At 37.5% G+C, this 27,587-nt stretch overlaps 1 protein-coding gene across 1 annotated transcript in view; it reads right to left on the minus strand.

Moving 5' to 3' along the window:
• Positions 1–1,598: 1,598 nt before the first annotated feature.
• The window catches only part of B3GNT2 (UDP-GlcNAc:betaGal beta-1,3-N-acetylglucosaminyltransferase 2), a 35,245-nt gene continuing 9,256 nt past the window's right edge, over positions 1,599–27,587 (minus strand). Inside the window, exon 2 of the mRNA XM_069069014.1 lies at positions 1,599–4,183. Coding sequence (XP_068925115.1) covers positions 2,981–4,174 — 1,194 coding nt within the window. The 5' untranslated portion in view covers positions 4,175–4,183 and the 3' untranslated portion in view covers positions 1,599–2,980. The remainder of the gene's footprint in view (positions 4,184–27,587) is intronic.

Below are 27,587 nucleotides of genomic sequence, written 5' to 3' on the forward strand. Positions count from 1 at the left end.
TCAAATGTATTACTCATGCCTATGAAGAACAGGAAAGGCCTCAATGAAGGAGGTGACATTTGAGTTGGGTTTTGATGTGCGGATAGGCTTTCAACTGCAAAAGAAATGCAAAGGATCATAAGTCGTAAGAATTGCAGATAAACACACAACATTGTTCTTTCTGGAAGCCTAATATTTAGTTGCTATTACTAGTGTTCCTCTTGCTGAGAGGTGCCAATCTTTCAGTTAACATTTATTAAGTCCTTTGGTCACAGATCTTTGCTAGGGGATGGCAAGGTAATACTTGGGAGTATCAATACTTAATTACCAAAATTATAGCCTTTTGTGAGTTTTCAAGGGCTTTGCTCTTGGATCAATGTTCTCCAAACTGTTGACATGGGACATTATTGGTAGTTCAGAAATGGTTACCTTCCAAGAACCTTCCCCTAGTTCATCTCCTTTTTCTATACTGGTGCGCCGCTGGTGTACACAGACGAACTGACAATTGAGTGAATGAGGAGGCTGAGGGTAGAGAAATAATAAGAAACAATTTTCAGGGGAGAAACAGATGCCTGAGAAAATGTAGGACAAGTTACATGGACAAATGCAGATCAGACACCTTTCTCATGCAGCTGCACTTGTATTTCCCAATCATTTGCAAAAACCAGCTGTGGACTTCCTTCTAAAAACCAAAGTCACTAGCAACCATTTTGCTATAAAGATGAAGGCATGATTAAGTACTCTAAAAATAAGCTTGCTGATCCATTAATTCAATATACCAACTAGCAAAGAACTGAAGAGAAACAATTGATTTCCCATTCAATTTTCTAAAAGTTAAGTTTACCCTTTTTTACGCTCACCAAGTGTCTTCTACTTGGTTTTCTGAGTATTTAGAACGCAGTCAAACTTCTCTATATTTCCAACTTTGAAAGAAATTTCACCTTGAGAAGACAGGCTGCTTCTACTATTAAGTTACTTTTGTGTTAAAGACAACAGACCTCAAATAAATACAAGCCAATAAGATGCAAAAAAATCCCATCTTCCTTAAGCCCCTTGCTAACCTTGTAGTTGGACTCCCAGTCTGGGCTTCCCTGGTATCTAATTAGCTTGACAAATTCATGCTACCTAATGAAAAGTACTGTGATTCTATATTCTATAGTTATAGGCTCTGAAGATCACAGATGTAGAGGCTGTAAAGGCCCTTAGTTAAAGATCACTTGGCCAACCACTTCATTTTTACATCTGAGGTCTAAAGACTAAAGTGAATTGCTTCAAGTCACACAGGTTTTAAGTGGCAGTCAGGATTTATACTCAGATAGTATGACATCAAGTTTATCATTCTTTCCATTCCACCACATACAGCCCCTTTCCTCACCCCGCTTCCCAGCTGCTTTACAGGCATAATTAATTTTTAAATTTAATTTTCAAACTTTCCAAAATGGATTCTAAGCATGAGCCACTGAAACAGATAAAAGAGTAACTTCCTTAAAGATTCAGAAAGTTCCTGATGACTGGCTATTTTTATGGAAAGAAATAACACATTATTATGTATATGGAAAATAGAAATTAAGTTCTGAAATGTGATAGCTTAACAGATGACAAAATGTTACACAAGAAAATTAAAAATACACAATGACTTTATTTCCACTTCTTTACATAATCAACTATAATCTATAATGCATAAGAATTCTCAGTGACAGATTAAGCATAAAAATGGTACTTCAAGATAACATGATACTGGATAATGTGCATAAGTCAACAGTTTGGCAGGATTTTTGTTAAATCTAGTAATATACACCCAAAACAACTTTTTGAATTCAAAAATAACACTTAGTTTTATTTGACATGTTACACCTTAACTTTTTAAAAATATCATGCTCTAGTTAAATATTTAAAGGACAACACTGTATACAAATAAAATATTACACAAAATATATTTAACAAAATGTTTTGGTCAATCCGAACAATAAATAAAAACACAGGCACTTCTACATATAGACACAGGAATCCATCACTAATCAGAATAATTATTTTATACAAGCAATGTGGAAAATATGGCAAGAAAAGAATTCCAGAGTTCAACAGACAAACCATTCATGAAATGGTCTCCACCTTCAAGTTATTACCTGAAGTATCAAGAATTACCCTCAAGGCCCATAGGACCATATTTAGTAGTATAAACCAAACAATCTTAAGTAATGGGCAATTCAATAATAATTACCCACATTTGCATATCATAATCATCCCTTGCCAATATGAGAATGGGGCCTAGTTTTTAAATGTGATTATCGAGAGACAACTTTTCACATCCAGCTAAGATATAAAATTAAAACATAATATTCTAATAATACTGCCTACCATCCCCAAACCAAGAAAATTTGTGTCCCCACTCTTGCTACTATAATAGGTGCTTTCAAAAATCAAGATTAAGGGGGAAATTGTCAGTCAAGCCAGCTTCACTTTGAAAAATTACAGGGCCATGTTTACTCAAGAAAATACTGGTGGGGTGGCAGCAAAGACAGAAATGAGAAAGAAATTATTCCTAAATTTAGGTTTCTCTAGTATGAAATTTATTTCATCTCAGACATAATTCTCATGAAAACAGCCTTCTACCCAGGAAATCTGCATCAACCAATGTACTGAAGAATACAATCACACTAACAACTCTTCCGTTATTTTGGGGAACAAAATAAAGATAAATCTAATTAAGCAGTTATAAACTTGGGGAATTCATGATTTTTGAGGTGAGAAGGAAGCAGCATTCAAACGTAATGACCACTGGGCAGAACTAAATATTCATGCCATTATTTCCATGAAGAATTATGACCATATGCATTCTCACTTTCCAAAATACTGTATGAAAAGTTTAAATGCTTCTAAAAAGATTTCAGAAAAGAAGCAATTCCAATGATTCAGCACAGAAATTACACCTAAATTAAGGGGAGAAAATTAGGAAATGTTTAAGATATATTCTCTTATGCATATTTTACTTTCATATATTTCAGCAATTTACGTGAAGATTTTGAAGCTGGGACCAAATGCTAATCATTTCCTGTGGTTTTCTGCTATGTACTAACATTAAGTCTGTGTAAGAGCAAATATTTTTCCTGTTCTTTTCTTCTATATCAAATGTTCTGAAACCTCTGTGTTTTTCTGGAGCGAGGCCAAGTTTTTGAAGGCACATGCCAGTATAAACGTCATCAATGGGATAGAGAAGGACCTGTTCGGATACTTTGTTCAGCCTTAGGGCTAGACTGCCAGAGTAGAGAAACCCACCCCCTCCCGCATAAGGAGGGTAGGCACCTTCATAAACACTTTCTGGGATATAGTACTTTAGTTTTTTCTCTCGATGAGGTCCAGCATCTTTGATCACATCACCTATAAATAAGTCTTTGGCTTTCTCCTTGGATATGCTATTCAAGTAATTTAGGATCTGATGAGTATTTACAAAAACATCATCATCCCCCTTGAAAACAAACTGGACATCTGGACAAGAAGTGTTCACCCACTTCAGAAACAGTACTTCTTTCAGAGTCAAGTTGAAGAAAGTATCTCTGTAGTTCCAAAGAAGAATGTCTTGGTACTTCTCACTCTCAAATTTCAACATATCTGAAAGGTCAGGAAAGTGATCCTCAGGGGGAGTCTGTCCCAATAAAAAGACTCTTACAACTGTTTGGTTCCCAAAATTAGTCTCTTTTCCCCAGGATTCTCGAATTGCTTGTCTTCTATCAAAATGGGATGTGAGAGACTTAATAGCTAGCAGAAGGAAAGGTTTCTGCTTGCACTTCTCCTGTTGGTCTATCAGTAGTGAATAATTTCTACATCTCAGATAAAGCAGAAAATCTTTAAATCTGTCTGGTAGGTTTTCAAAATCCTTAACTGCTGACGTCACCAATTGGTCCGGCTCACAGGAATTAAGAACACTTGCATTCGAAATCAAATTTTCTTCTACCGTTGTATTGGCAAGGATGCTCAAAATGGGATTGTATAGATTATTTAATTTCTCTTGTTCCCTATTCCAATAGGCCTTGGCAGGTACATGTTTCTTCCAGAACTTGCCTTTGGGCATTATAACTTCTCCTTTTCCACGTTCTTCCTGGTTACTACTTTTGGAGACTTCCACAATCAAATAAATAAAAAAGTTTGCCATCATCAAAACTCCCAACAATTTTATCCTTCGGCGTCCAACACTCATTTCTCATATCTGAAATAAAAAAAAATCAAGACTATTAGAAATAATAGGCTGCCAGTTTATGATTTTTTTCTTGTATGCAATCTTTCAGTGTTTCACATATTTGTCCTCTCTACCTAAATATGACTACTAAATCACAGACCATCTATTTTTAGCCATCTATTTTTTAAGCTGCACAGTGTCTATTCTACACAGTGCCATGTGACCTAATGGTTATGCAAGTGATTTTGACTGTTAAGATCTATAATTCAGTTTTTAGTTTCTCTTTGCCAAATCCCTAAAAGGCTTGTCTCTGGAAGGGAAAGAAATAACATTTTCTTATTAAAAACATAAAAAGAGCTTATCGTGGGAAAGAAGATTAAATATGTATGTGGTTATTTGCTAGGTGTCTCCATTCAGACTATGACCTCTTAGAAGATAAGGACTATTTTTGCCTTTCTTTATTTACTGACTGAAATTAATATTAAACCAACCCTGCCAACTAATGGTATAGTTTGTGCCCTAGGGGCTATTGGATATAAACAAGATATATCCTCAGAATTTGAGGGCAATGTCAGAAAATACTAATCTCTCAAATTAAGGCCAAGGCGGGGAAAACCACCATAAAATGGGAGGGATCGAACTAATATGGAGTAAATACACTGTTACAAGACATTGACTGGGACCTTGATGAGGCTACATTTTCTCCCCTATGCAGTCATGGATAGATGTCTCCTAAATTATCAGGAGCAAATGTGTCTCCCCAAACTCCATCAAAGACCTTAAAATGGCACAAAGAAACTGACATTTAATGAATTCTAATGCATTCAAGATAATGCTGTCATAAAAGAAAAGTGGTGAACTTAAAGAGAAAAAAATGAGAGAATAAGAATTTGTCTATATTTATCAAAAATAGTTCTTTGGCAGACACTAAATTACTCTGGTGTCTAGAAAGATGGTAGCCTATAATGGCTAGCATTTATATACTGTGTTTTGCAAATATCCTGTTTTATACTCACAATAACCTTGAGAAGTAGGTGCTATCATTATCTTACAAATAAGGAAACTGAGACAGGCAGAAGTTAAGTGACTTGTCCAGAGTCACACAGCAAGTAAGTATCTAAGGTCAGATTTAAACTTTGGTCTTCCTGACTACAGGCCCAGAGCTCTCACCATTGCATTACCAACATCTTAATAGAAACAGAAAGAAGAAAGGTTTAAAATTTTAAAACAGATCTGAAAATGCTTGGTGAGAAACTCCTTATTTACAATAAGAGCATGGTGGGAGGGAGAGGTAAGAGAATGGGCCAGTCTGTGAATATGTTCAATCAGATAATTGTTCCTACAGCAAGATCTGAGTAGTAAATTTTATTGGAAAATGAAGATAGAGTATGCTAGAGAAGACTCAGAAGTGACTTATTTTTTCATGTGGGGGAGGGGGTGGGAAGAAAGGAAGTTGGCATATTTATAAGGACTATAATTCATTTCCATAATATTTTGAATGTGGACTGTTTATGACTGCATACTAATTATAGTTTTAAATTCCTTCAAGAAATAAAGGAGATGGAAGAGATGTTTAAACAGTCACAGAATCTCAGAACTACAAAGGGGAAACTGGTCTATATGAACTAGTCTAGCAGTGGGGAACCTGTGGCCTTGAGGCCACATGTGGCTTTCTAGATTAGCCTTTTGACTGAATCCAAATTTTATTTAAAAATCTGTATATATTTTTAAAATATAAAAATATTTGTGTATTTTAAAAAACAGTAACAAGTATTTGCACTTCATGCCCATTTCTAACATCTGTAATATAAAAAGCCCAAAATAAAAAGAGAGACTCTAGCAAAAAGCACAAAATCACTTCACACGACACATCCTGGTGGTTCCTCATTACTATCTTTGAAATTAGAGGCAGTAGAGTAGCAAATTCACTGGACTCAAGAATTAAAAGATCTGGGTTTATCAGAATTCTAATATCTCTCTGAAAGCCAAGTTTATCATCTTTCATATGGGGATAACAAGTACTTCCATAGGCCACAATTGTTGTGAAGAAACCACCCTAGAAACTGGAAAGCTGTTATTAGGAACTAAGGACGTCAGACCCCAGGGAGATCATTACTTTTGCTTTCCAATTGCTGCTTTAGGTATGAACAAGTGCTTTGGTTGAAACAATAAACATTACAATTCCTTTTATTATCAGCTGACACATCATGTTGCTTTTTGATTTACAAAGCATTTTACACACCTTATCATTTATAACCTTGGCATTCTGGGTTTGATAATAACCTGTAAGGTAGAGAATGCCGATTCTGTTTCCTCATGCCACACGTGCCACACTAATGTTAAAATCCAAATGTGATGATGGGTTCCACTATCACTGATGGGGAGAAGAGTTTGCTGTAGAAAGCTCTACACTTTTTCATTTTTTGTCTGCTTTCTATCCTTTTGGTTTCAGCCTAAAATGCCCTCAGGATGATCTGGCTTAAACGAATTTCTTACCAAGCTTCCTGTAAACAAATTTTCCCCTCCACTGCTTCTATGTTTTATGAAGCAATACTACTTATAATCTTCAGTCATTGACCTCTTTAAAATTTTTTACAAACAACTGTATATCTCTCCTCTCATTTATAACAAAACTCTTAGAAATGAAATTGCCTACACTCATTGCCTCCTGTTTTACTATTTATTATGAAATACAACATATTACGTATTAAATCTGAATACTTAGAAATGGATTGCTTGCCATTTCAGAGAGGGGAGAGGAGAGGGAGGGAAGAAGGATAGAATTTGGCATTCAAAACTTTAAAAAAAATTGTTTAAAATAGAAGTAATGATCACTAAGAGCCCCCATGGCTTCATCAAGAGCAGACTATGGGGTCATTTCCCTTTTTGACAGGATTAGCAGATTAGTAGATCTTGGGTATTTTACTCAATTGAAATATTTATAAAACATCTACCATGAGAAAATTACTATAGAGGGTACTTAATAAATACCATAGGCATAACTAGATTTTAGCAAGGAATTTGACAATTCTCTTATAATATTCTGGTGGGTAATTAAGGAGAGATGTGACCTAGGTGATAGTCCAGTCAGGAAGCTGACTTAGAAATGACTGAGTGATCAAATAACAACATGGAGGAAAGACTCTTGTGGGACTGCCCTAGGAACTGGCCTTGGCTTTGTTTTGCTCAAATTTTTATCAACAAATTAAACATAGATGACACAAAATTGCAAGAGATTGCAGCCAAAGCACTGGCTGGCTAAAAGAATCAGGACAAAAAAAAAGATATAAAAAGCTATAATGTTAGGCCAAACAAGAAGATTAAATTTAATACAGATAAAGTTAAAGTCCTACAAGTGAAGGAAAAAGATAAAGGATATAGATGTGATATGCATAAAGATAACATCTTACATGTGAAATTTAAATGTAAGGCCCTAATTTGGAGGAAAAAAAGTATCAGTTGTGCAAGTATAAGATAAAGGAGATATAGTTAGAAACAGTTCAAAAGAAAAAGATCTTGAGGACCCAGTGATTTGAAAGCTCAATATGTCAACCATGTCACATGGTAGTTAAAAAAAAAAAAAACAACTTTATGCAATGCTAGGCTGCATTAATAGAGGCCCAACATCCCTAAAGGATATGACAATCCTGGTGTACTTTGCCCTGATTAGACTGCTTCTGGAGTGTTGCATTCACTGCTGGTAGCCATATTTTAGGAAAATATAAACTGGCATGAGTCCAAAAGCATACTACCAAGAAGAAAGAAACCACGCCACATGATAAACTGGAGATGTTTGACTTGGAGAAGAAAACACTTAGGAGGCATGTGAAAGCCATCTTCAATTATCTGAAGTGTCATTATATGGAAGAAGGCCAAGAGCAGGAGTAACAGGGTAGAGAGAGGCAGATTTAGGCTAACACTAAGGAAGATGTTCTGGAAATTCAAACTGTCCAAAAGTGAACTAGCCTGACTTGGTAGAGCGTGAGTTCTCTAACCACAGAGGTCTTTCCATTCAAAATTGTACAGCCACTTGTCTGGGATATTCAAATGTTGCTATGATGATCCTCCCAATTTTGTGATTCTGAGAGATGATACCTTGGAATAGTGACATTGAATGCAAATGCTTAGGGAGAAAGTCCAGAGAGAAGAAAGGTGAGACTGTATTTGTAAATTAACAAGGAATTAGAGGCAGAAAAACCAGTAGAGCATGTCGCAGAAGTCAAGGGTGGAGAGACAAGGAAGAAGGATTAATTAGTCAATAGTGTCAGATATTACAGACAGGTAAAGAGCATGAGGACTGAAGGAAGTCCACTATATATATATATATATATATATATATAGGCTCACTAAGTGAGCAATCACTTTCTGTAGAGTGATGGGGGAAAGTCCATTCAGAGGAGACATATAGGGAGTGAATGGGTGACAAGGAAATTTTTCCCTAGTTTATAGTAAAGGAAAAAGGAGAACACAGGATGAAATTTTACTTTCAAGGGAAAGTTAGTTGTTAGTTGACACAATGCATACACAGAGTGCTGAATGTAGAGTCTGAAGACCTGAGCTCACTAGCTGTGTGACCCTGGACAAGTGACCCAATTTTTCACCTCGGTCTGCTCATCTATAAAACAGAATTAATAACAGAAACTACCTTTCAGAGTTATCATGAGGATCAAAAGGGACAGCACATGTAAATTTGTTTTGTAAGCCTTAAAACACAAAAGAAATCTAGAGCTATTATTAATAATATGGCTGCCTTAGCATATCTGTAAAAAAATGGAAAAAAGTCAGTGGGAAAAGAAATTTAAAATATGGAACAATTGTCTGATGGAAAGAGTCTGGAGGAGGTAAGACAGGGAATGGATCAAGAACACAGGTATAAGGGTTAGCCTTGATAAAGAATAGAACCACTTAATTCTCTGAAAAAAGGATATTAGAGAATGAATGGGTAAAGACATCTAGAATTTTTATGCATGTTGATAATCTAAGAAGGCTCACAACAGATGTCCTGAGGACTGGTTAACTTGAGAGGGGAAACAGGTGTTTTAGGGAATTAAATATGGAATGACTTAAATGGAGAATCAAGTCATTTCTGAGCAGTTGGTAGAGACTCATCTGAAGTATTTAGCTTAAATTTATAATGAGTTAACCCAGATTTATTTGAGACTTTCACCAGTAATGCTCAGTAGTCAAGAAATAGGATCACAGAAATTAAATAAAAGTTATCCATGGTTAAGGATCAGTAGAACGGGAATGGTGGAAAGTCAGGGGGATTTTAAGATGTTAGCATCTACTTAATAATGATTGTTTCCACTGTAATACAGTATGGCTTCACAAAGTGTTCATTTCCAGAAGTTATCATAACTCATTCCCATTTGGCCCCTTTTTCTTCTCCATAGTTCTAAATTGTTCAGAAATTTTTCACAATAAAACCAATTATTTATAATATTTATTTCCTTTGCTTAAATCTGCATTTGTAACTAACAGAAATTACTAGAAATACTGAGATGTTCTGAATTACACTGAAATCACTGAACTGATTGGAATCACCATATTTTCCACTCCATATCATTCTATCATCACAGACTGCAGTTGACCCTGGATTCCTGGAGTTTAAGCCAGCAGAATACAAACAGGTTTTGACCTAGCTGGGCAGGTCTTTAAGTACTGCTGGTCCAGGGACATCATTTTTATTCTAGCTAAGTAAAGAAAGGCTCTATCAATAGGCTGGCTGCAGGGTGATGAATTTTATGCCAAAGAAACTCATAAACACCATTTAGTAAAGCATGAAGGGGTTGTGGTTTGAACAGCAATATCCACATCAATGACAATATGAATTCTTGGAGTACTGAGTTATGCAGGACACTTTTTTAATACAAAAAGTTTCTGAACACAGAATACTTTTGAAATCAATTAACCCAGACTGAGCTTGAGAGAAGAGCTTAGCATTTGCCTGTCTTTGTATCCCCAGATTTTAGCACGGTGCTTGGCACATAGCAGGCAATAAATGATAACTGACTGACACCTACCAAGCAATGGGCACGATGCTAATCCGTGGGGATAAAAGATAATTAAGTTAGCCTGTGAAACTGCCAGAGACAATATGGTCTTGTGAAAGTACAATCACGCCAGGATTCAGAACCATCACATATGAATTGAAAGGGATCTTAGAAGCTGTCAAGTTTGCTCTCACAAGAATCCCCTCTCTATGTCTGTAGAAAGTGGTTATCCATTGCTAAGACCTTGGGTGGCAAATTCTACCACTGAAGCATCTCACTCCACTTTTAGATATTTGTAACTGTTAAAAAGTTTTTTCTTCTATTAAGGCAAAAATCTGGCCTCTTTGCGACTTCATCCCACTGCTGATAATTCTGTTTACTGAGATAATGCAGAACTTGCCTGATACCTCTTCTACTACCTGAGTTGCAATTCAGACTCAGACATTTACTAATTGTCAGCCATTTGACAAATCATTTAATCTCTCAGTCTTGGTTTTCCAATCTGTAAATGGGGAAAATAATAACACTAACTCACAGAGTTGCTGTCAGTCCATAAGCATTTATTAAGCACTCACTATGTGCCAGACACTATGCTAAGAGGATCAGATGAGACTATGTACAGTGGTCTGCAAACTTTAAAGTATTCTATAATTGCAAGCTGCTATCATCATCCTTGTTATTATTACTTTTTTCTTTCTTTTTTTACTATTTGAAAGCAACTATCCTATCCTCCCTAAGTCTTCTCTTTTCTAGCCTAAAGATCTCCAGTTTCTTCTAGCAAGCTTTGCAGGATCTCCAGTGCCCTTACTCTCATAGCTGACCTCCTCAATTCGTGTTCCCAATACTCCACGAGTCACGAGCTGAACTTAAGTAATCTTGTGCTGGCATAGCCATTAACTAGCCTTACCACCTCAGGAATGCAACTTATCTTCTCTCTAGATCTCTCAGTTTCTTCATCAGTAAAATTAAGTCCCTAAGCCTCTTTCTAAAATTGTATGCACTCATACACATATTTGTGGTTATAATAACTAAGTTAAAAATTAGAAAAGCAAACCCTTTGACTCCAACATCTAACTGCTAGGAATATACCCCAAAGTGGTCAATGATCAATATTTATGAATTATGCTATGTCTAGAGGCCTCCTATTCCATTACCACAAGAGACAACATGGCCAGCTGAGATATTTAATTCTTCAACAAGGAAATAATGCCAAAAGCATGTAAATGATACTAAGAGAGCATAATATATTCATCAATTAGGAGAACTTTGTTCAAATTCTTCTTTACTACCATCCCACCACATCCACACATCGCCACATGCCAAGAATACAGAGAAGTGGTCCTCTGTGTCCATGCGGTAGTCCAAGCAATGTCCACAGTCTTTCCTTTTTTCTTGTTCTTTCTTTGCTTATACTGCCCCCAAAGGTTCTGGGAACAGGGCAACTCCCAGAACATGTGGCAGAGCTCTTCAAGGGCAACCTGCTCCTACCTGTGACCCTCATGCATACTTGTAGGGGAGGGGAGGGCACAGTAGCAGCTAGAAAAAGTCTAGAGCTCATACAAAAGACCTAATCACAAGGGTTGGAGAGGGTAGCAATACTTTGGACATCTTTCTAACCCCCACATATCAGTTATTCTTCTCTGCTCCTGACCTCTGTCTCACTCTGACCCTTCAACTCACAAAGGAACAAATACGTGGGGGGGAAGGGGGAAAGAGGGACACTAGTTTAAGAAAAGTTATCTATTCCTGCCCTAGATATGGCTTTTGTCTGAAGTTAAAACAGAACTCTTTATCTCACTGAGTATCAAAGTACAGAAAGAAAATAAAACCTAGTTATTTTTTTAAAGCCTATTCTCTTCCTCCTCAAATTTTTCTAGATTCCCTCACAAAATCTTGGAGTTGGAAAGCTCAGAAGCCATCTAGTTCAATCTGGATCTGAATAAGAAGACCTCTGCTACCTACCCAAAATGGTCAGCTAGCCTTATCTTGCAACTTCTTTGCAATGGGGAACAGTTCCCATCCATACCTTACCTTGTATCATGCTCATCTGAATACAAGATATAGCTCTCTCCCAGTAGAAAGAAAGCTCTAAGCACTGGACTGACTGACACCTTGGGTTTTTAGTTTTATGTAAGGAATGCAAGGTTTCAAGGAGAAGATGAGTGGTCAAAATATGAGTTGTAATCTTTTATCTCTGTAACCTTAGTCCATTGCCTAGAATATTTTTAATGTTTTCCAAACTATGTTCTAAAGATGCAAGGAATAACTATTATCATGCAGATCCAATGACTCAATTCATTTCTACATTTTTAACCTGTTTTTGCAGGGCAGTCACTAGGGCAGGGGTTAACATTTTATGTGTCATGAACCCCTTCTAAGAATAACATTTTTAATTGTATAAAATTAAACACAGAGGATAATAAAGTAAACCAATTATATTGCAAGTTATTAAAAAAAACACTTTAAGTTCACAAACTCCAGGATAAGAGCCCTTGAACTAGAGTTAAATGATATCAGTCCATAGCCAATATCAGCATTACCTGGAAAATCCTCTCAGTCAACTTTTCTAAAAATTAATAATGTGGCTTTGCTTTTTAATCAATCTTAGTGAGACTTCCTCACCTTCACAGATGAGTGATAACTATTAGTATAAAGTGATATTAATAATTTATTCATTCATTCAATAAACATTTATTAAGGACCTACTATGTGCTAGGCACTATGCTAAATACTGGGGATATGAAAGAGGCAAAAGACAGTCCCTGCTCTCAAGAAGCTTACACTCTAATGGAGAACAGAACAAGCAAACAAATATATAAAAAGCAAGCTATATATAGAAAAAATAGGTGAGATCAAACCCATTCAAAATGTGAAAATGCAGCCATGGACCAAAAAACTTTATCTGAAATTAGATGGATTGATTTCCCAATGGTACTGCCTTATGACTCTTTGTGTGAATTACTATGCACCCCTGAGCTACAAGTATCTCATCTGTAAAGTGAAGGTCTCTCTTCTCCCCCTTCAAGCCTTTAGCTCTCCTAGTTTTGCTACCCCTTTTTTTGTTAATTCCCAGTAATTTATATTTCTCAGGCTACCAAGTTCTTCCCATTCCCCTGGATCATGTCCAAGGTAGCAAGTATAAGTCGATACTGACACAATGAGACAGGAAGGACAGCAATTGAGGCCAATTCAAATATTTATTTAATGCCTTCTATTTGTGCAATACACTGCGCTAAGCAACAGTATAAAAATGAAAAATGATAGCTCCTGTCCTCAAGGAGCTTACATTCTATGGAGGGGACAAGGCAGATACCCAGAAAAATACAATACAAGATAGAGTGTGATGAGAACAAAGAAGATACAACTTAAAAATCCACATAGAAATGTCCAGCAGGTAGAGTAAGAGTTATCAGGCCAAAATATTGGGACTATGTATAGATCTGAAAATCATCTATGAAGAAATAATTTATTTTATTGGAAATAGATGCAATCACCAAGGGAGAGAGTCTAAACAAGAGAACTGAGGACAAAGCCTAGGGGCAAGGGAAGATACCTACATTGAAGCTGGATGGAAGAAAGGGCAAAGGAGGCAGGAGAAACATGGTTAGATAGGTAGGAAGAAGACCAGGAGAGAGCAGTGTCACAGTATCTAAAGGAAGAGAGAATTTAGTCAAAAGTATACTTCACTAAGGACAAGGAGAGGAGAACTGATAAAGAATGCCATCATATCTAGCACTTGTCCTCTAAAAAACCAATTTCAGTAGAGGAATAGGGTTAGGTAGGATTGGTTTCTTGGCTGAGTGTGCAAAGAGATAACCTGATGATTTATCACACCTGTGCCTAGCAAGCTAAGTCTTCTCAACATAGAACAGAACAAATGTCCATCTCCTGCTTGCCAGACTTTTAGCTCTAAGCAAGCCACTTCCAAATCTGACCCCAACTATCTAATCTTCTAACTCAACACTTTGATTTCTCTGGAGTGCATAGTCTCTCATCTTTTCCACAAAACTTCCACTAGCCTACATGTTAACTTCCTTACTTGAAAGATTTCAGGTCACTTCCCCACCCCAAAAGAACTCCAGACTCATCTTCTGTGTTATATTTCTCAGCAGTCCACTCTAAAAATTGTTTGACACCATCACTGCAACTTAAGCCTTCACCCCTTGGCTACAAATTTCCCAGGAAGCAACCTCAACAAACATTTTTAGGCAGGTACTAAGTTCTTTGAGGGGGGGATGCAAAAATTAAATAACATATGGTCTCTATCCTCATGGACTTCTCCTATACAAATCAGTATAATACAAAATGAAACAAGATAAATGGAAAGGAGGTAGCAAAACAAGTGTTATGTATGGACCAAGATGTGGAGGGGGCTGGGATAGGGTTGGGAAAGACTTTATGACTTTTGAAGTTGGTCTCAAAAGAATGATTAGAATTTCAATGGAGATGGGGGGTGGTATTATAGCATAGGCAAGGGTTGTCATTCATTCATCAATATCTATTGGGTACAAGGCATTGTGCTACATACAATATAGGTATACAAAGGTATATAACTATACACTAGGTATACAAAGATAAATTCAACACAGGCCTTGCTCCCAAAGACATTATAATATAATGAGAACAGATTTGTTATGTGCCCTTAAAAGTCATTTGACCTATCTGAGCCTCAGTTTCTTCAGATGCAAAGAGAGATGGGATTGGTCTCTAAGATTCCTTCCGTCTCCAACAACCTGTTTAGACCCTTTTATTTCACATATATTTAACTGTGTAAAAGGGAAAGAGACATAATTACAAAAGATATTTCTAGGAAAAGAAATCTGAGGAAAGCTAAAACCATTTGGTCAGGGAAGAACAGAAAGATGAGGGGGAAGAGCATTGAGTACACATGGCAGGGAGGGTGTTGTATGAGACTAGGCTAAAAAGACAGGCTGGAGGCAGATTATAGAAGATCTTGAGTACTAAAGGCACAAGCAAAGGTAAGAGGCAGGAAAGCATGGAAAACGTTATGAGGGTTTGTACAAAACTACTCATCGCAGCATTTTTTATTGTTATGTGCTATATGAATGTGATGGAATATCACTGCATCATAAGAAATGATGAAAAGGATCAATTCAGAGAAGAAAGGGAAGGACTCAAATGAGTCAATGCAGAGCTCAGTGAGAAGGACCACAACACTCTAAATGAAAATTGAAAAGATTCCAACACACTGAACAATGCAATGTCCAATCACAAGTCCAGAAGACTGACACCTGAGAAATTATTTACTAGGGAAAAAAGTGAGTAATGTTAATATCAAGTCATCAATTTACTGGATTTAAAGGAAAGCATAGGTGGGAACAAAAGGAAATGAAACAAAGACTAAACAGAAGGAGGACTCGGTTAGCAGCAACACAAGTAAAATAAGGACTAGGTAAAGAAGTGATTACTACCTATGTCTCCCAACCACTCTTGTCTGAACTGACCTTGGCAATCTCTGGAGCAGAGTGTGGGAATTGGGCAGCAAAATCATCATGGTCCTTACAATTTAACAAATGTTCCCTGGCACCTACTACATGCTTAGAACTTTGCTAGGTCCTCACTGTTAGCAGGTAAGTCAAGGATATCAGTGGGGAAGCAATGAAAAAATAAAGAACTTCTTTGAAACATCCAGGTAAAGAATGAAATTGTCTCCTGGGTCACAAGTGGGATAATAAACCAAGCTTTTAGGTAAGAAAGTATGGGCTTGGATGGTGTTCAGTCAGCAGGCTGGGAGACATCCAGAGAGGATACAGAACAAAAACTAGTATGAAGCAGGAACAATAGATGTCTTCTCCATCTCCCACCTTGAATTTACCTTGAATTAATTTGAAAAAATAAAATATATGCCATACCACATTTTAGAAGGAGCCTGAATAGTAGAAAAACTAACAGGGTATTAAATCTCAAAAAAGAAAAAGGGACTCACCACTCCAAATAGACTAAAATGTAGGTTCAATGGGTTCCTTCTTCAATCCTCTGACATCACTTCCCTAACTTGCTTTTTTCTGCCTACTTATTGATGTTTGCTTTATATGCTAGGTCTGCTCATAACAAAATACTCCTCTCCTTCTTAGCTCCATTTTTCCCCCTAAAGGAAGCAAGATATTTCCTCCCTTACCCTTGTTTGGATAATACATGAAGGAACTCTGACAACTCCCTTCCTTTATTCTTTTAAAGTTCAGGGATTTTGCCAGGGTATTCCCTCCATCAACACAAATCACAACCTCTCTACATGTGAGTACAGTACTTCATGGGTTGTTGAGGCTGAAAAATTCACCACCCACTGCTACCAACCTGATGATTTGCCCTTCTGGTCCTCTAACAATAGGCACAGTGTCTATTACTGAGCTTGTACTCAAATCTAAGTTTCCAGGTTCTACAATTTGCCAAAATTTGAATTCTATTGACGTAGCCTTTGAGAATTCAATGTCACCTCAATGCCACAAATGGCCAAGTAAGGCTTTGCTTCAGCAACTCCCATAACATGAAAGGACACAAGAAAAGTGGAGTTGTCAGCTGTATGCCAATGGGACAGAAGATTATATTGGGAGAAAGGACATGAAGTGATTACAACATCTTAGAGAGAAAGTTTTATTTATCTATTAATGCAATTAGATTCAATGTACATACATGCAAGGCAACTAGTTGGCACAGTGTATAGAGTGCTGGGCCTGGAGTCAAGAAGAGTTCTCTTCCTGAGTTCAAATCTGACCTTGGACACTTATTAGCTGTATGACCCTGGGCAAGTCACTTAGCCCTGTCTGCCTCTGGTTTCTCATCTGTAAAATGAGCTTGAGAAGAAAATGGCAAATCACTCCAGTATCTTTGCCAAGAAAATGCCAAATGGGGTCATTAAGAGTGGGACATGACTGAAAAGACTAAACAACACATGGAAGGCACTCTGCTGTACCAAAAGAATGGATTAGAGAAATGTTTTTTGAAAATACTGGCATGCCAGGAGGGTGGGTAGGTGGCTCAGTGAATAGAGCACTGGCCCTGTAGTCAGGAGTTCAAAATCTGGCCTCAGACACTTAACACTTACTAGATGTGTGACCTTGGGCAAGTCACTTAACCCCAAATTACCCTGCCTTTGCCCCTCCAAAAAAAAAAAAAGAAAATACTGGCAGGCCAGCTGTCAAAAACCAGCCAAACAATGCAAGTGAGCACTAAGAGTGATTATAAAGAAATGATTGCCTTTACTCTACACTATGTAACCTCATCCTTTTCCAAAATAGCTGCCACTCAACCAGCCAAAGGTCAAGTACACTTGCTCTGCTTTTACAGACTCTGATAGATCAGTGACCTAGAAAAGAAAATCATTTCAATTTTCTTAAGAATGAACCAAACATGCAGGAGTCACTAACAGTTAACCAGGAGATAACATCTGTATTTCAGGTAAGAATGCCATCATTCAATTAGCCCCTTGGCCAAAGCTGGTGTTTAAAACATGGATCCCCACAACCCTTTCACCTCAACCAAGAAGCACAGCCCCTTTCTAGTTAAAAGACTTCCAGTGACTTTTTTACATATGTATTCAGCAGTTCTTAGAACACCTAGGACTGAAAAACCCTTTAGAGAGGAAAAAACAAGAATTCTTCAGAGTTCTTACAAGGGGGAAGATACAGTTTTACTGCAGAGCTACAATATAGGAAACATCCACTTCCCTGTCTGTGGGGAATATTAACTAGGTGACTTCCTCAAGGTCTGACAGTTATTTTTAGAAAACAAAAATCCAGTGCAGTCCCTCCTGAACATCTTAATATGCTCATAAGTGCTTACTGGACTTGATATCTGCATTCTGTTTCACTCTGAACAAGCAGCTGGAGGAGGCAGGTGGGTATTTTTATCTCACATCAATTTTCTAATGTTACAGATAAGGATAGACTTGAAGGATTCTTTGAAAGTATTCAAAGAAAGACTAGGAGTTAACTGTTGCAGTCCATCAGTAGTTAAAAAGCATTTATTAGGCACCTTCTATGTACCAAGCACTGTCTAAGCACTTTTTGGGGGGCGAGGGGCCAAAAGAAAGGCAAAATAACAGTCCTTGATCAAGGAGCTCTAAGTCAACCAATAGCAATTTTAGAAAACAGGTAATGATGCATGTTTCCTCTCCTGACTCTCAGAAGAGAATTGTACAATAGAGGTCTACTTTCAGATATGACAAGTGTGCTGATTTGTTCAATGAAGCACTTTACAGTAGAGAGAAATCAGTGAGAAGTAAGCTACTATTTTTTTTTATTTTGGGGGGGCTGCTAGGTGGCACAGTGAATAGACCACCAGCCCTGGAGTCAGGAGGACCTGGGTTCAAGTCTGACCTTAGACACAACACAAAAACTAGCCTTGAGACCTTGGGTAAGTCATTTAACCCCCCCAAAAAAAATTTTGAAGGGGGAAAGTAGGGTTGTGACTTGCCCAAGATCACACTAGTAAGTGTTAAGTATCTGAGGTCACATTTGAACTCAGGTCCTCCTGACTCCAGGGCTAGTACTCTATTCACTGCACCACCTGGCCACCCCTATTTTTAAAAAAATTTTAATGAGAAAAAAATTTTTTAATAATATCAATAAAACAGAAAAAACTAGAGGACTGCTATTTGATTCAAACTTCTGAACACGCAGTTCAGTTGGAAGAAATAATATAAACCACTTCTAATACTGTCATCTCAAGAATGTGATCAACAACAAAAAAAACCCACTCAGTGTGCCTGTCTTTGATGAATTCTTGTATACAAAGAGCCCAAATGGACAAATTCATTATCTCCAAACATAATCCATATTTCCCACCACTGAGTCTTTGTTCAAAGCTGCTTCTTATTCCTGGGATGCCCTCCTACTTGCCTCCATTTTCACCTGTCAATCTTTTGCAGATAATATCTTTTCCTTTCATATCTCCATAGCCATAAATTATCTTTTCTTCTTTGGACCTTGCAATAGCACCTTGCACTTCTCATGTAATTCTCTTTTTCTATCTTGTATTATAATTATTTATTATATTTAGTCGTGCTATTAACAACAAAACCCACAGACCTAATGTCTTTTGTGTATATATGTATCGTATCACTATTTTTCAAATGTTTTTAAGTGCTGCTATGATACAGATATAAAATACGAATTTAAGTTCATAGTAGCTTTTTGGCATCCCTTTACTTATGTATTTAGCAGATACTATTAGAATTTATACTGTTACCTCTGAGGAAAGGGGAATGCAAGAAATTTTTTCAGGGCTAAAAAGAGGTCTTCTCATTTTAAAAGGTCAAGAATGACAATTACAGGTAATAAGTGCCTGGGAGTTCAGAGGTAGGCAACATTAACAGGTAGAGAAAAGCCTCAGGGAAGAGGTAGAATTTGAAAGGACTTTCAAGGTAGGATAAGGCTTAGATAAGAAAGGGAAGGAAGAGGGCATAGCAAGCCACGGGAATGAAATGGGCCTAACAGGCAGGAATGCACATCAACTATTCATAGGAATGCTAAGCAGACTAGTTTAAGCTGGGAGTAAAAAGGCTAGAGAGAGAAGGGAGATAGAAGTTAGAAAGAAGGGGGTGGGCCTTATATGCCATTTATCTATAATGAAAATATTAAAGCAAAGTATTTAGGTTTGTCAAATCATTTTGCCCAAAAGATGATAAAATTGCAGTTCATTTGCTAAAATGTGAGAGAAATAAAGGAGGAAGGACATCAGTTGTTTTCAAAAAGCAATTACATCACTAAATAGCTTACTCTATGATCAGATCACACTGAAAGTATCTCTATGACAGAAATGTTTGTTCTCAGGTTGCACATTATGCAGAACTCCCAATGTAAAAAGGAAGTAGCAAATTTTCAAGCAAAGTTCAAAGTTACAGTGTGCATCTTTCTGTTAAACAAAAGAGTATCAACCAAAATTACAGTATCAGGCAGTTTTCTTTAACTAGTTTCAGGAACCATATTTTATGGGGTGAGAGTGGGGTGTTAACATGGGTATTGGTCAAAAAGTATCTATTGTGTTGAAACTAAATGTAGCAACCAAAAAATAGAAGAAAAAAAAAGCTTTGTGAAATAAAACAGAATCAGAAGAACAGAACACACACTATGACTACATGGGAGGGGAAGGTAAGTAAATGACACCTGCTAGGTGCCAGGCACTTTTTATCCTATGTAATCCTCACAACAATTCTGCAGTTGAGAGGAAGCCAAGGCAGACAGAGATTAAGTGACTTGCCGGGGATCACAATATCAGTATGTATCTGAGATCCCATTTGAACTCAGATCTTTCTTGCAGGCCCAGCACTCTTGATATTCCTGAACTTTTGTTCTTCCAAATTAATTTTTTTCTAGCTCTATAAAATAATTCTTTGATAGTTTCATTGGTATGGGACCGAATAAGTAAATTAATTTGGTAGAATTGTAATTTTTATTATATTGGCTTAGCCTACCTCACAAATTGAGATCTATCTTTATTTGTGTGAAAAGTAAGAGAGAGTGAGGCTGACAACTGTAATGTAATGCCAAGCAAAGGCAACTTCCCAGGTTCAAAATACCAGCATAGGTGCTCTCTATTTTATTCAGTGACAAACCAAGAACAGAGAAGATCAAAACATGACATCATTCAAAATACAGCATTTACTAAGTGTGATTAAATAATCTCCAAGTACTACCCCACCCCAGGACCTTCCAATCATTCAATCAATTACAAAGTCCCTGTTCTAAATACTTCTCCACCCCTAGGCTATACCTTCATTTGGTCCACCACAAAACCCCTCTTCTCAAATGGAGATTAGTTTCCAAACATAGGTAAAGTACCTTCATTTGTCAATCACAGAGCACAATAAGGTCAAAAGTTCCCCACCCCCTGGATCACAATTGAATCTACCCCAGAGTTACATCAAGTTTAAACACAGCACTTAATACCCAAATGGAGGTCTTTTCTTCATCTTGACGGGAGGCAAGTTCTCAGCAATCTTAGTTCCTGGGGAGACAAGGCTTAGCAAGGCCATAAGATACATTGCCAGTCCCTTCATGAATTTATCCTCTGTCTGTAGAACAGTCCTAGAACCCCTGAACACATTAGCAAAGCCCTCTCCCAGGATTTCTGTAAACATACAACAAGAAAATCCTTCTTCAGGGCTTCTGAACCAACAGAAAGGCTCCCAGACCCCTGCAACAACAGCACTGTCCCTCACCAGTGGACAGTATTCATTCTGTCTGCAGGACAGTCTCCAGACCCCTGCAACAACAGCACTGTCCCTCACCAGTGGACAGTATTCATTCTGTCTACAGGACAGTCTCCAGACCCCTGCAACAACAGCACTGTCCCTCACCAGTGGACAGTATTCACTCTCTGTCTGCAGGACAGTCTCAGGGCTTCTTAGCGAACAGCCAGGTTCCAGGACTTCTTCAACAAAAGGACTGTCTTTCACCAGTGGACAAATCTGGCAAAACAACATCAAAACAGACAGACAAAGTACCAGCAAAACAGCCATGTCTCCTCAGTCCTTGGCAGCTCAGGGGGCAGGTCTCAAAAGTCCAGGGCAATTCAAAGCGGCCACCAGCAATTCTCTTAGTCTCTCTCTCCACGAGGTGCTGCTTCCAAAAAGATCTTCCGCCTCTCTCTAGTGTCTCTCCAAATCTACATCACCAGCTCCTCCCAGTTCAGGACTTTCTTTTCACATCAACAAGCCCATCCCACAGGTGGGATTAACAAACTCTGGGTTTTAACACAATCAATTTGAAAACCAAGCCAATACAGGGGAATCTTTAATTGCCATTACTATCACAACAACTTTACCCAATTCTACCTCACTTAAATCCAATTCACTCACAAGTCAAGATGTCACCTGTGATGTCACTGGTCCTTTTTGAAAATGAAGGGTGAACAACAGCAGTGCCTCTAATGGATGGGACTAAATGGACAAAGGATCCTAGAGATTCTGAGAGAGCAAAAAGGTGTTATACACTGAAGGACACTAATTTAGATTTATTGGCTCTACTGAATGCTAACATTGACAATTTAAAATGAATAGTTTTTAAAAATAAATTACTGTATATGATGGTGCCTGAAGAAACAGCAAATTTACTGAGAAACAACGTTGAAGAGAAGGGATTTAAAAGGAGTAATAGTATTGTCTACAGCATTCTAATAACATTTAGAATGTGCAATATGAAATTATTTGCAATTTACACTCTTTTCAAATACTATATATTGAGTCATTTAAAAGTTCTATTTTCAAACCAATGGATTACATTTGTATTTGTTCAGTCAGATTTTGGCTAAGGTATTGAATATTATCAGTAATGAAGGAAAAAAAAACAGTACAAACAATGAATTTTAAATACATATAACTTTTACTCAGTTTTAAAGACTTCCCTGACAAAACCTTAAAATACTGGAGCTAATTTCCACACAAACAAAAGCTCTTTGGGGGTCTTCAATAATTTTTTAAGAAGGGAAAGAAGTGGGGGGGGGCAGGCGGCTAAGTGGCACAGTGAATAGATCAATGGCCCTGGAGTCAGAAGGACCTGAGTTCAAATCCGGCCTCAGACACTTAACACAAAAATTAGCCCTGTGACCTTGGGCAAGTCACTTAACACCAATTGCCCTCCAAAAAGCAAAAACAAAAACAAACAAAAAAAAAAGGAATGGAAAGAAGGTCCAGAGCAGGGGAAAGCTGCAAGCCACAAGTCTCTCCCCACTGTAGTCCATCCTCTATTTGATTGCCAAAGTGTTTCCATAAATGCAGATGATCATGTCACCCTAAAATACTCAGTAAACTACAGTGGCTTCCTATCAGCTCCAGTATTAAATATTCTGTCTTGTGTTTGGTGTTCAAAGACCTTAGTAATTTGTGTCCCCCCACTTCCACACTTCGTTCTTTGATGCCTCCTCCCCCTGCATACTCATTAACCCAATGATACAGGCCTCCTTATTAAACAAGACACTCCCATATCCTGACTACAGACATTTTCACTGGATTCATCTCCAAATCCTGGCTTCCTTGGCATCCTTTAAGTCTCCACTAAAGTCTTGTTTCCTAAAGACATCTTTCCCCATCCTCCTCCATACAGTCTCTGATTAGAGTGTGAGCCCTTTGAGAGCACAGAGCCTGGCACACAATAAATGTTTTATAAATGCTAGGTGATTGACAGAATCTTAGTTAACCTTCCCAGCTCCATGTTACCTGTAAACTTGACAATCTACATCTTCCATTGGCCATTGATAAAAATGTAGTCTAGAACGGGATCAAGAACAGAGCCTTAAAGTACTCCACTTAAGACTTTCTCCAAGTGGTTAACAAACCAGTAATGACTGTTCTTTGGATCTAGCTGTTCAACTAGTTCTAAACTTATCTAATTTTGAAATTTGTAAAAATTTTGGTATTCACAAGCAGAAAATTAAAATTGATATTGATATTTCACTCAGAGTAAAATTAAGCACCACTAAGTTTTTTGAGAGTAGGAATGGTTTGTTTCATTTTTGTCTTTTATCTCCACCTACATCCCCAGAGCTTGGAATTTGGTAGGCACTAAATCACATGTGATAATGAGTATAAAATTTCAAAGTTGTTTTAATAATATTCAAAATTAAACACTGAGAGAAGCTAAAGGTAATTTTTTTAAATTTCACCAATAGGAATAAGTCTCTTTTGTAGTTTTGTAAGTCTTTTGTAGTTCAGGATATGTGTGTCCTACTAGATCACAAAAGTTGGTTTGGGCTGTTTTTTTTTAATCCAGAAAATAACAAAGAAGTCCAACAACTGTGTATCAGTTCTCTTATTTTGTAGTCTTCTACTGTAGTCATTATTGCCAGATGGCAATCTCCTGAAGCATGAAGAATTGTGCTTTACTTAACTTTCTGTTCCATGGAGCACATGCTAGGTGTTCAAAAAGAATTAAATCCCATTTGGTAGCTTTTAAGGGTAGGACTGACTCAGGACAATATTAGCTCAGGTTGAACCCAGGAATGAAATGAGATATTCATTAACAAAAGGAGTTTAAGCCCCACTCTTCCTTCTCCTCTCCAGCCATAGGGACTAGTTTTTCCTAAAAGAAGACAAAGCAGTCTGGGACCTGATTAACTGGCCCTTCATCCTGGTCACCTAAGGGCAAAATAAAAAGCCCACCCAGGTGGAATCCAGGCCCCTATAACTTAATAGGTGCCTGAGACTATGAGTGTCATTGAGCCACAGACCAGACATATTTCTATAAGAAGAAGGCCAACCCTACCAAAGCTGATGCTGTATCACTCACTGCATCCTTGTTGCATATTTTTTCTGTTTGGGCAAAATAATTCCTCTTAATATGCATTTGGGTGACCAAAAGCCACATTGATGCAGCCAGAGGTTCCTAGGAAGCTGACTGGCACAAAAATATTTTTTTAACATAACATATTGGGGCGGCCAGGTGGCACAGTGAGTAAGAGCACTGGCCCCAGAGTTGGGAGACCTGGGATCAGTTCCGGCCTCAGATACTTAACACCCACACAAAATAACTGAAGTGTAACCTTGAGCAAGTTACTTGACCCCAATTGCTTAAAAAAAAAACCATAACATTAATTTAGAATCATGCATGCAATAGTAAAGCAAATAAAAGTCTATCCCCTTTAACCCAAAAATCACACTGGTAGGCATATATTCCAAGGAGATCAAGGACACACAAAAAAAGGTGGGATACACACCAAAATATTCATAGCAGCATTTCTTGTTGGGGCAAAGAACTAAATACAAAATATGTGCCTGTCAATTGGGAAATGGATAAACTAATTGTGTTTTGCAAATGTAATGAAATATTACAAATGTAATTAATGTAACATAAATATAATGTAACATGGTATGTGAATGTAATCAAATTGCAAAAAGAGGGAAAAAAAAGCATGGGAAAACATAAAACTTGATGCAAAGTGAAGTAAGCAAAACAACATATATAGTAACTAGGACAATGTAAATGGAAAGAACAATAAACAATAAAACCAAACCAAACACTGTCTATATAATGACCAAGTATGACATGAAGAGAAGTACAGCCCCATCCCTTTGATGGAGAAACTGGTAAGACTGTACAACCCCTGTCAGACTCAGTTGATGTGTTGGTTAGTTTTAAAATGATTTTTCCGTATTTTCTTCTTTGTTCCAAGGGATGGTTCTCTGGGTAGAGGAAAGGAGAGGGATATATTTGGACATGAAGGTGATACAAAACCAAAAAACATCAATAAATACATTCTATGCCTCAGGATTACATAAATCAGCCAATTCACATGACAGTAAATACTCAATGTAGAAAAAAAAGAATATAAGACCAGCATTTAAAAATAGTATTAAATATTTATGTTGACCCTATTGATATTTAAATTTTTTTTATTTTAGTAACTCAATGCACTGCCTTTAAAACTTCCAATTTATTGTATGCCAATAAAAGTTTCAAATAACTGATAGTTTTTAAAAGCACTACTGAAAATTGATTGATCCTAGAGATTAATCTCAGTCACACTGAAAATTCAAGTGCTAAAGAATATGTAACTGTAATTATCAGTAATGAACTAGTCCCTTTCATTAAAGGAACTCCAGTGCCTTAACCTATCAAAAATTTAGCACAGGAATGAAAAAGGACAGAAGTACCAACTATATATGGACATAGAAGAAAATTACTCCTAAGAATGAAGGACATACTGGGAGAATAAATTCAGGGCTGCAATAAGGGCTGCAGGTAAGAACTGAATGACTGGCTGGGGTGAGGGGTGCTAGTTAAGGAAGAAAGACAGAAACAGGAGGGAGAAATATAAAGAGCCCTGCAGGCAGTAGCATAGCCAAAAAACAGACAGAGGCTGCAGCCCAGCCAGAGTTCTAGAGAGCTGACATCAGGATGTTCAAAACCTGGCTTGGAGAGACAGCACAGCTAGGACTCTCTCCAATCCTCCTCCTCTGTTCATATCACAATTTAAAGCACTTGAATTCTGTCACTGCTACAGTCTTATCTTAACCATACCAGTCTGGCAAAAGCTATAGCTACAGTATCAGCTTTGTCAAGGCCCTGGTACAGAGCATACAGAACAGATGAGTTGCTATGTTACAGAACCTCTCCAGTCTGCTTACACCTTCTTTCACTGCCCTCCACAGACTCTGAGATGCTGGGACACTATATTTGGCCTCCCTGCTGTTCCTCACCCGTAACAATTCTCCATCTCCCAACTAAATGCATTTTCACTCACTGTCCTCAGTGCCTGGAATGCTCTCCCTACTCATCTCTGTCTCCTCGATTCCCTACTCCCACCTACAATGCCACATTTGGCAAAAAAAAAAAAAAAAAAAAAGCCTTTTCCAATAATCCCCTTTAATGCTAGTTCCTTCTAAGAAAGACTTTTTTTTTTTTTTCCAATTTATGCTTTCTATATCTTGTTTATACATAGTGGTTTGCATGTTGACACCCGCCCCCCAAGCCTTAGAATGTGATCTCCTTAAGGGTAAGGACTAGGTTTTTCCTTTCATTGTGTCCCCAGAGACTAGCAGATAGTAGGTTTTTAATAATTGCTTGTTGACTTGACTTCTGCATGCATTCATTTCAGTGCATTTCAGATACTGGCTTCTGAATTCCCCTTTTCACAAAACATTGTCATCTTTGGATGTTTCATTATTTGCCTGCTGTAATGAGCTATATGTGTAGAAAGAATACTTATTCCCTTTCACTCACTTAGTGCCTGTCAACAATCTTCTTCCTAGGACATCAACAAAATTTCAAACCTAGAAGGTAACTGAAAGTTCATTTCATCCAACCCGTTTATTTTACAGATGAGGAAACTGAGGTCCAAAAGGTTAAGTGGATAATAAGGAGGTTAAGTGACATAATATGTTAGTAACAAAGCCAGGACTAGACTGGAACGACTAGATTCGGAAGCAGAGCCCCCCAAATGTAATCCTGGCACTGCTACCTATTACCTATGTGACTCGGAAATGAGTTGGCCTCTGAGGATGGGTTTCAGGTGCCTCATGTGTAAATGAAAAAGTTCAACTACATCATTTCTAAGGCCCTTTCAAGTTCCTCCTGCAAATTCACATCTCTTCAGTCTCTTCAGACACTGTTATTTCCTCTACACTTCCTTGACAAGTTGTTTAAAAAATAATAATAATAATATTGCTTCTAAGACTCTTACAACAATTCATTGATCTTTCAAAAAATCAAAGCTTCTCCATACTTCACTTGTCAGGGTACTAGGTGATATGTTTATAACACTGTTAAGTGGGAGACCAAACAACTCAGTACCATAGAATGTAAATGTTATTTTTCTGTAAAAAAAATTAATTCTGTTTTCCATTGAGACTATCACTTATGCTACAGTTAATACAGAATTTTGTCAGAAGAATTAGAATGGAGATGATCCATCAAATCCATATGATTTGTCTTAAAGGTTTGCAGGGTCAATATTAAGCAATAGCCCAAGTTGGGGCGGGGCGGGGG

Source organism: Petaurus breviceps, unplaced genomic scaffold (assembly GCF_028583685.1).
Source record: "Petaurus breviceps papuanus isolate PSGF00001 unplaced genomic scaffold, PetGlider_PUasm1.0 90775, whole genome shotgun sequence".
Taxonomy (NCBI): Eukaryota; Metazoa; Chordata; class Mammalia; order Diprotodontia; family Petauridae; genus Petaurus; species Petaurus breviceps.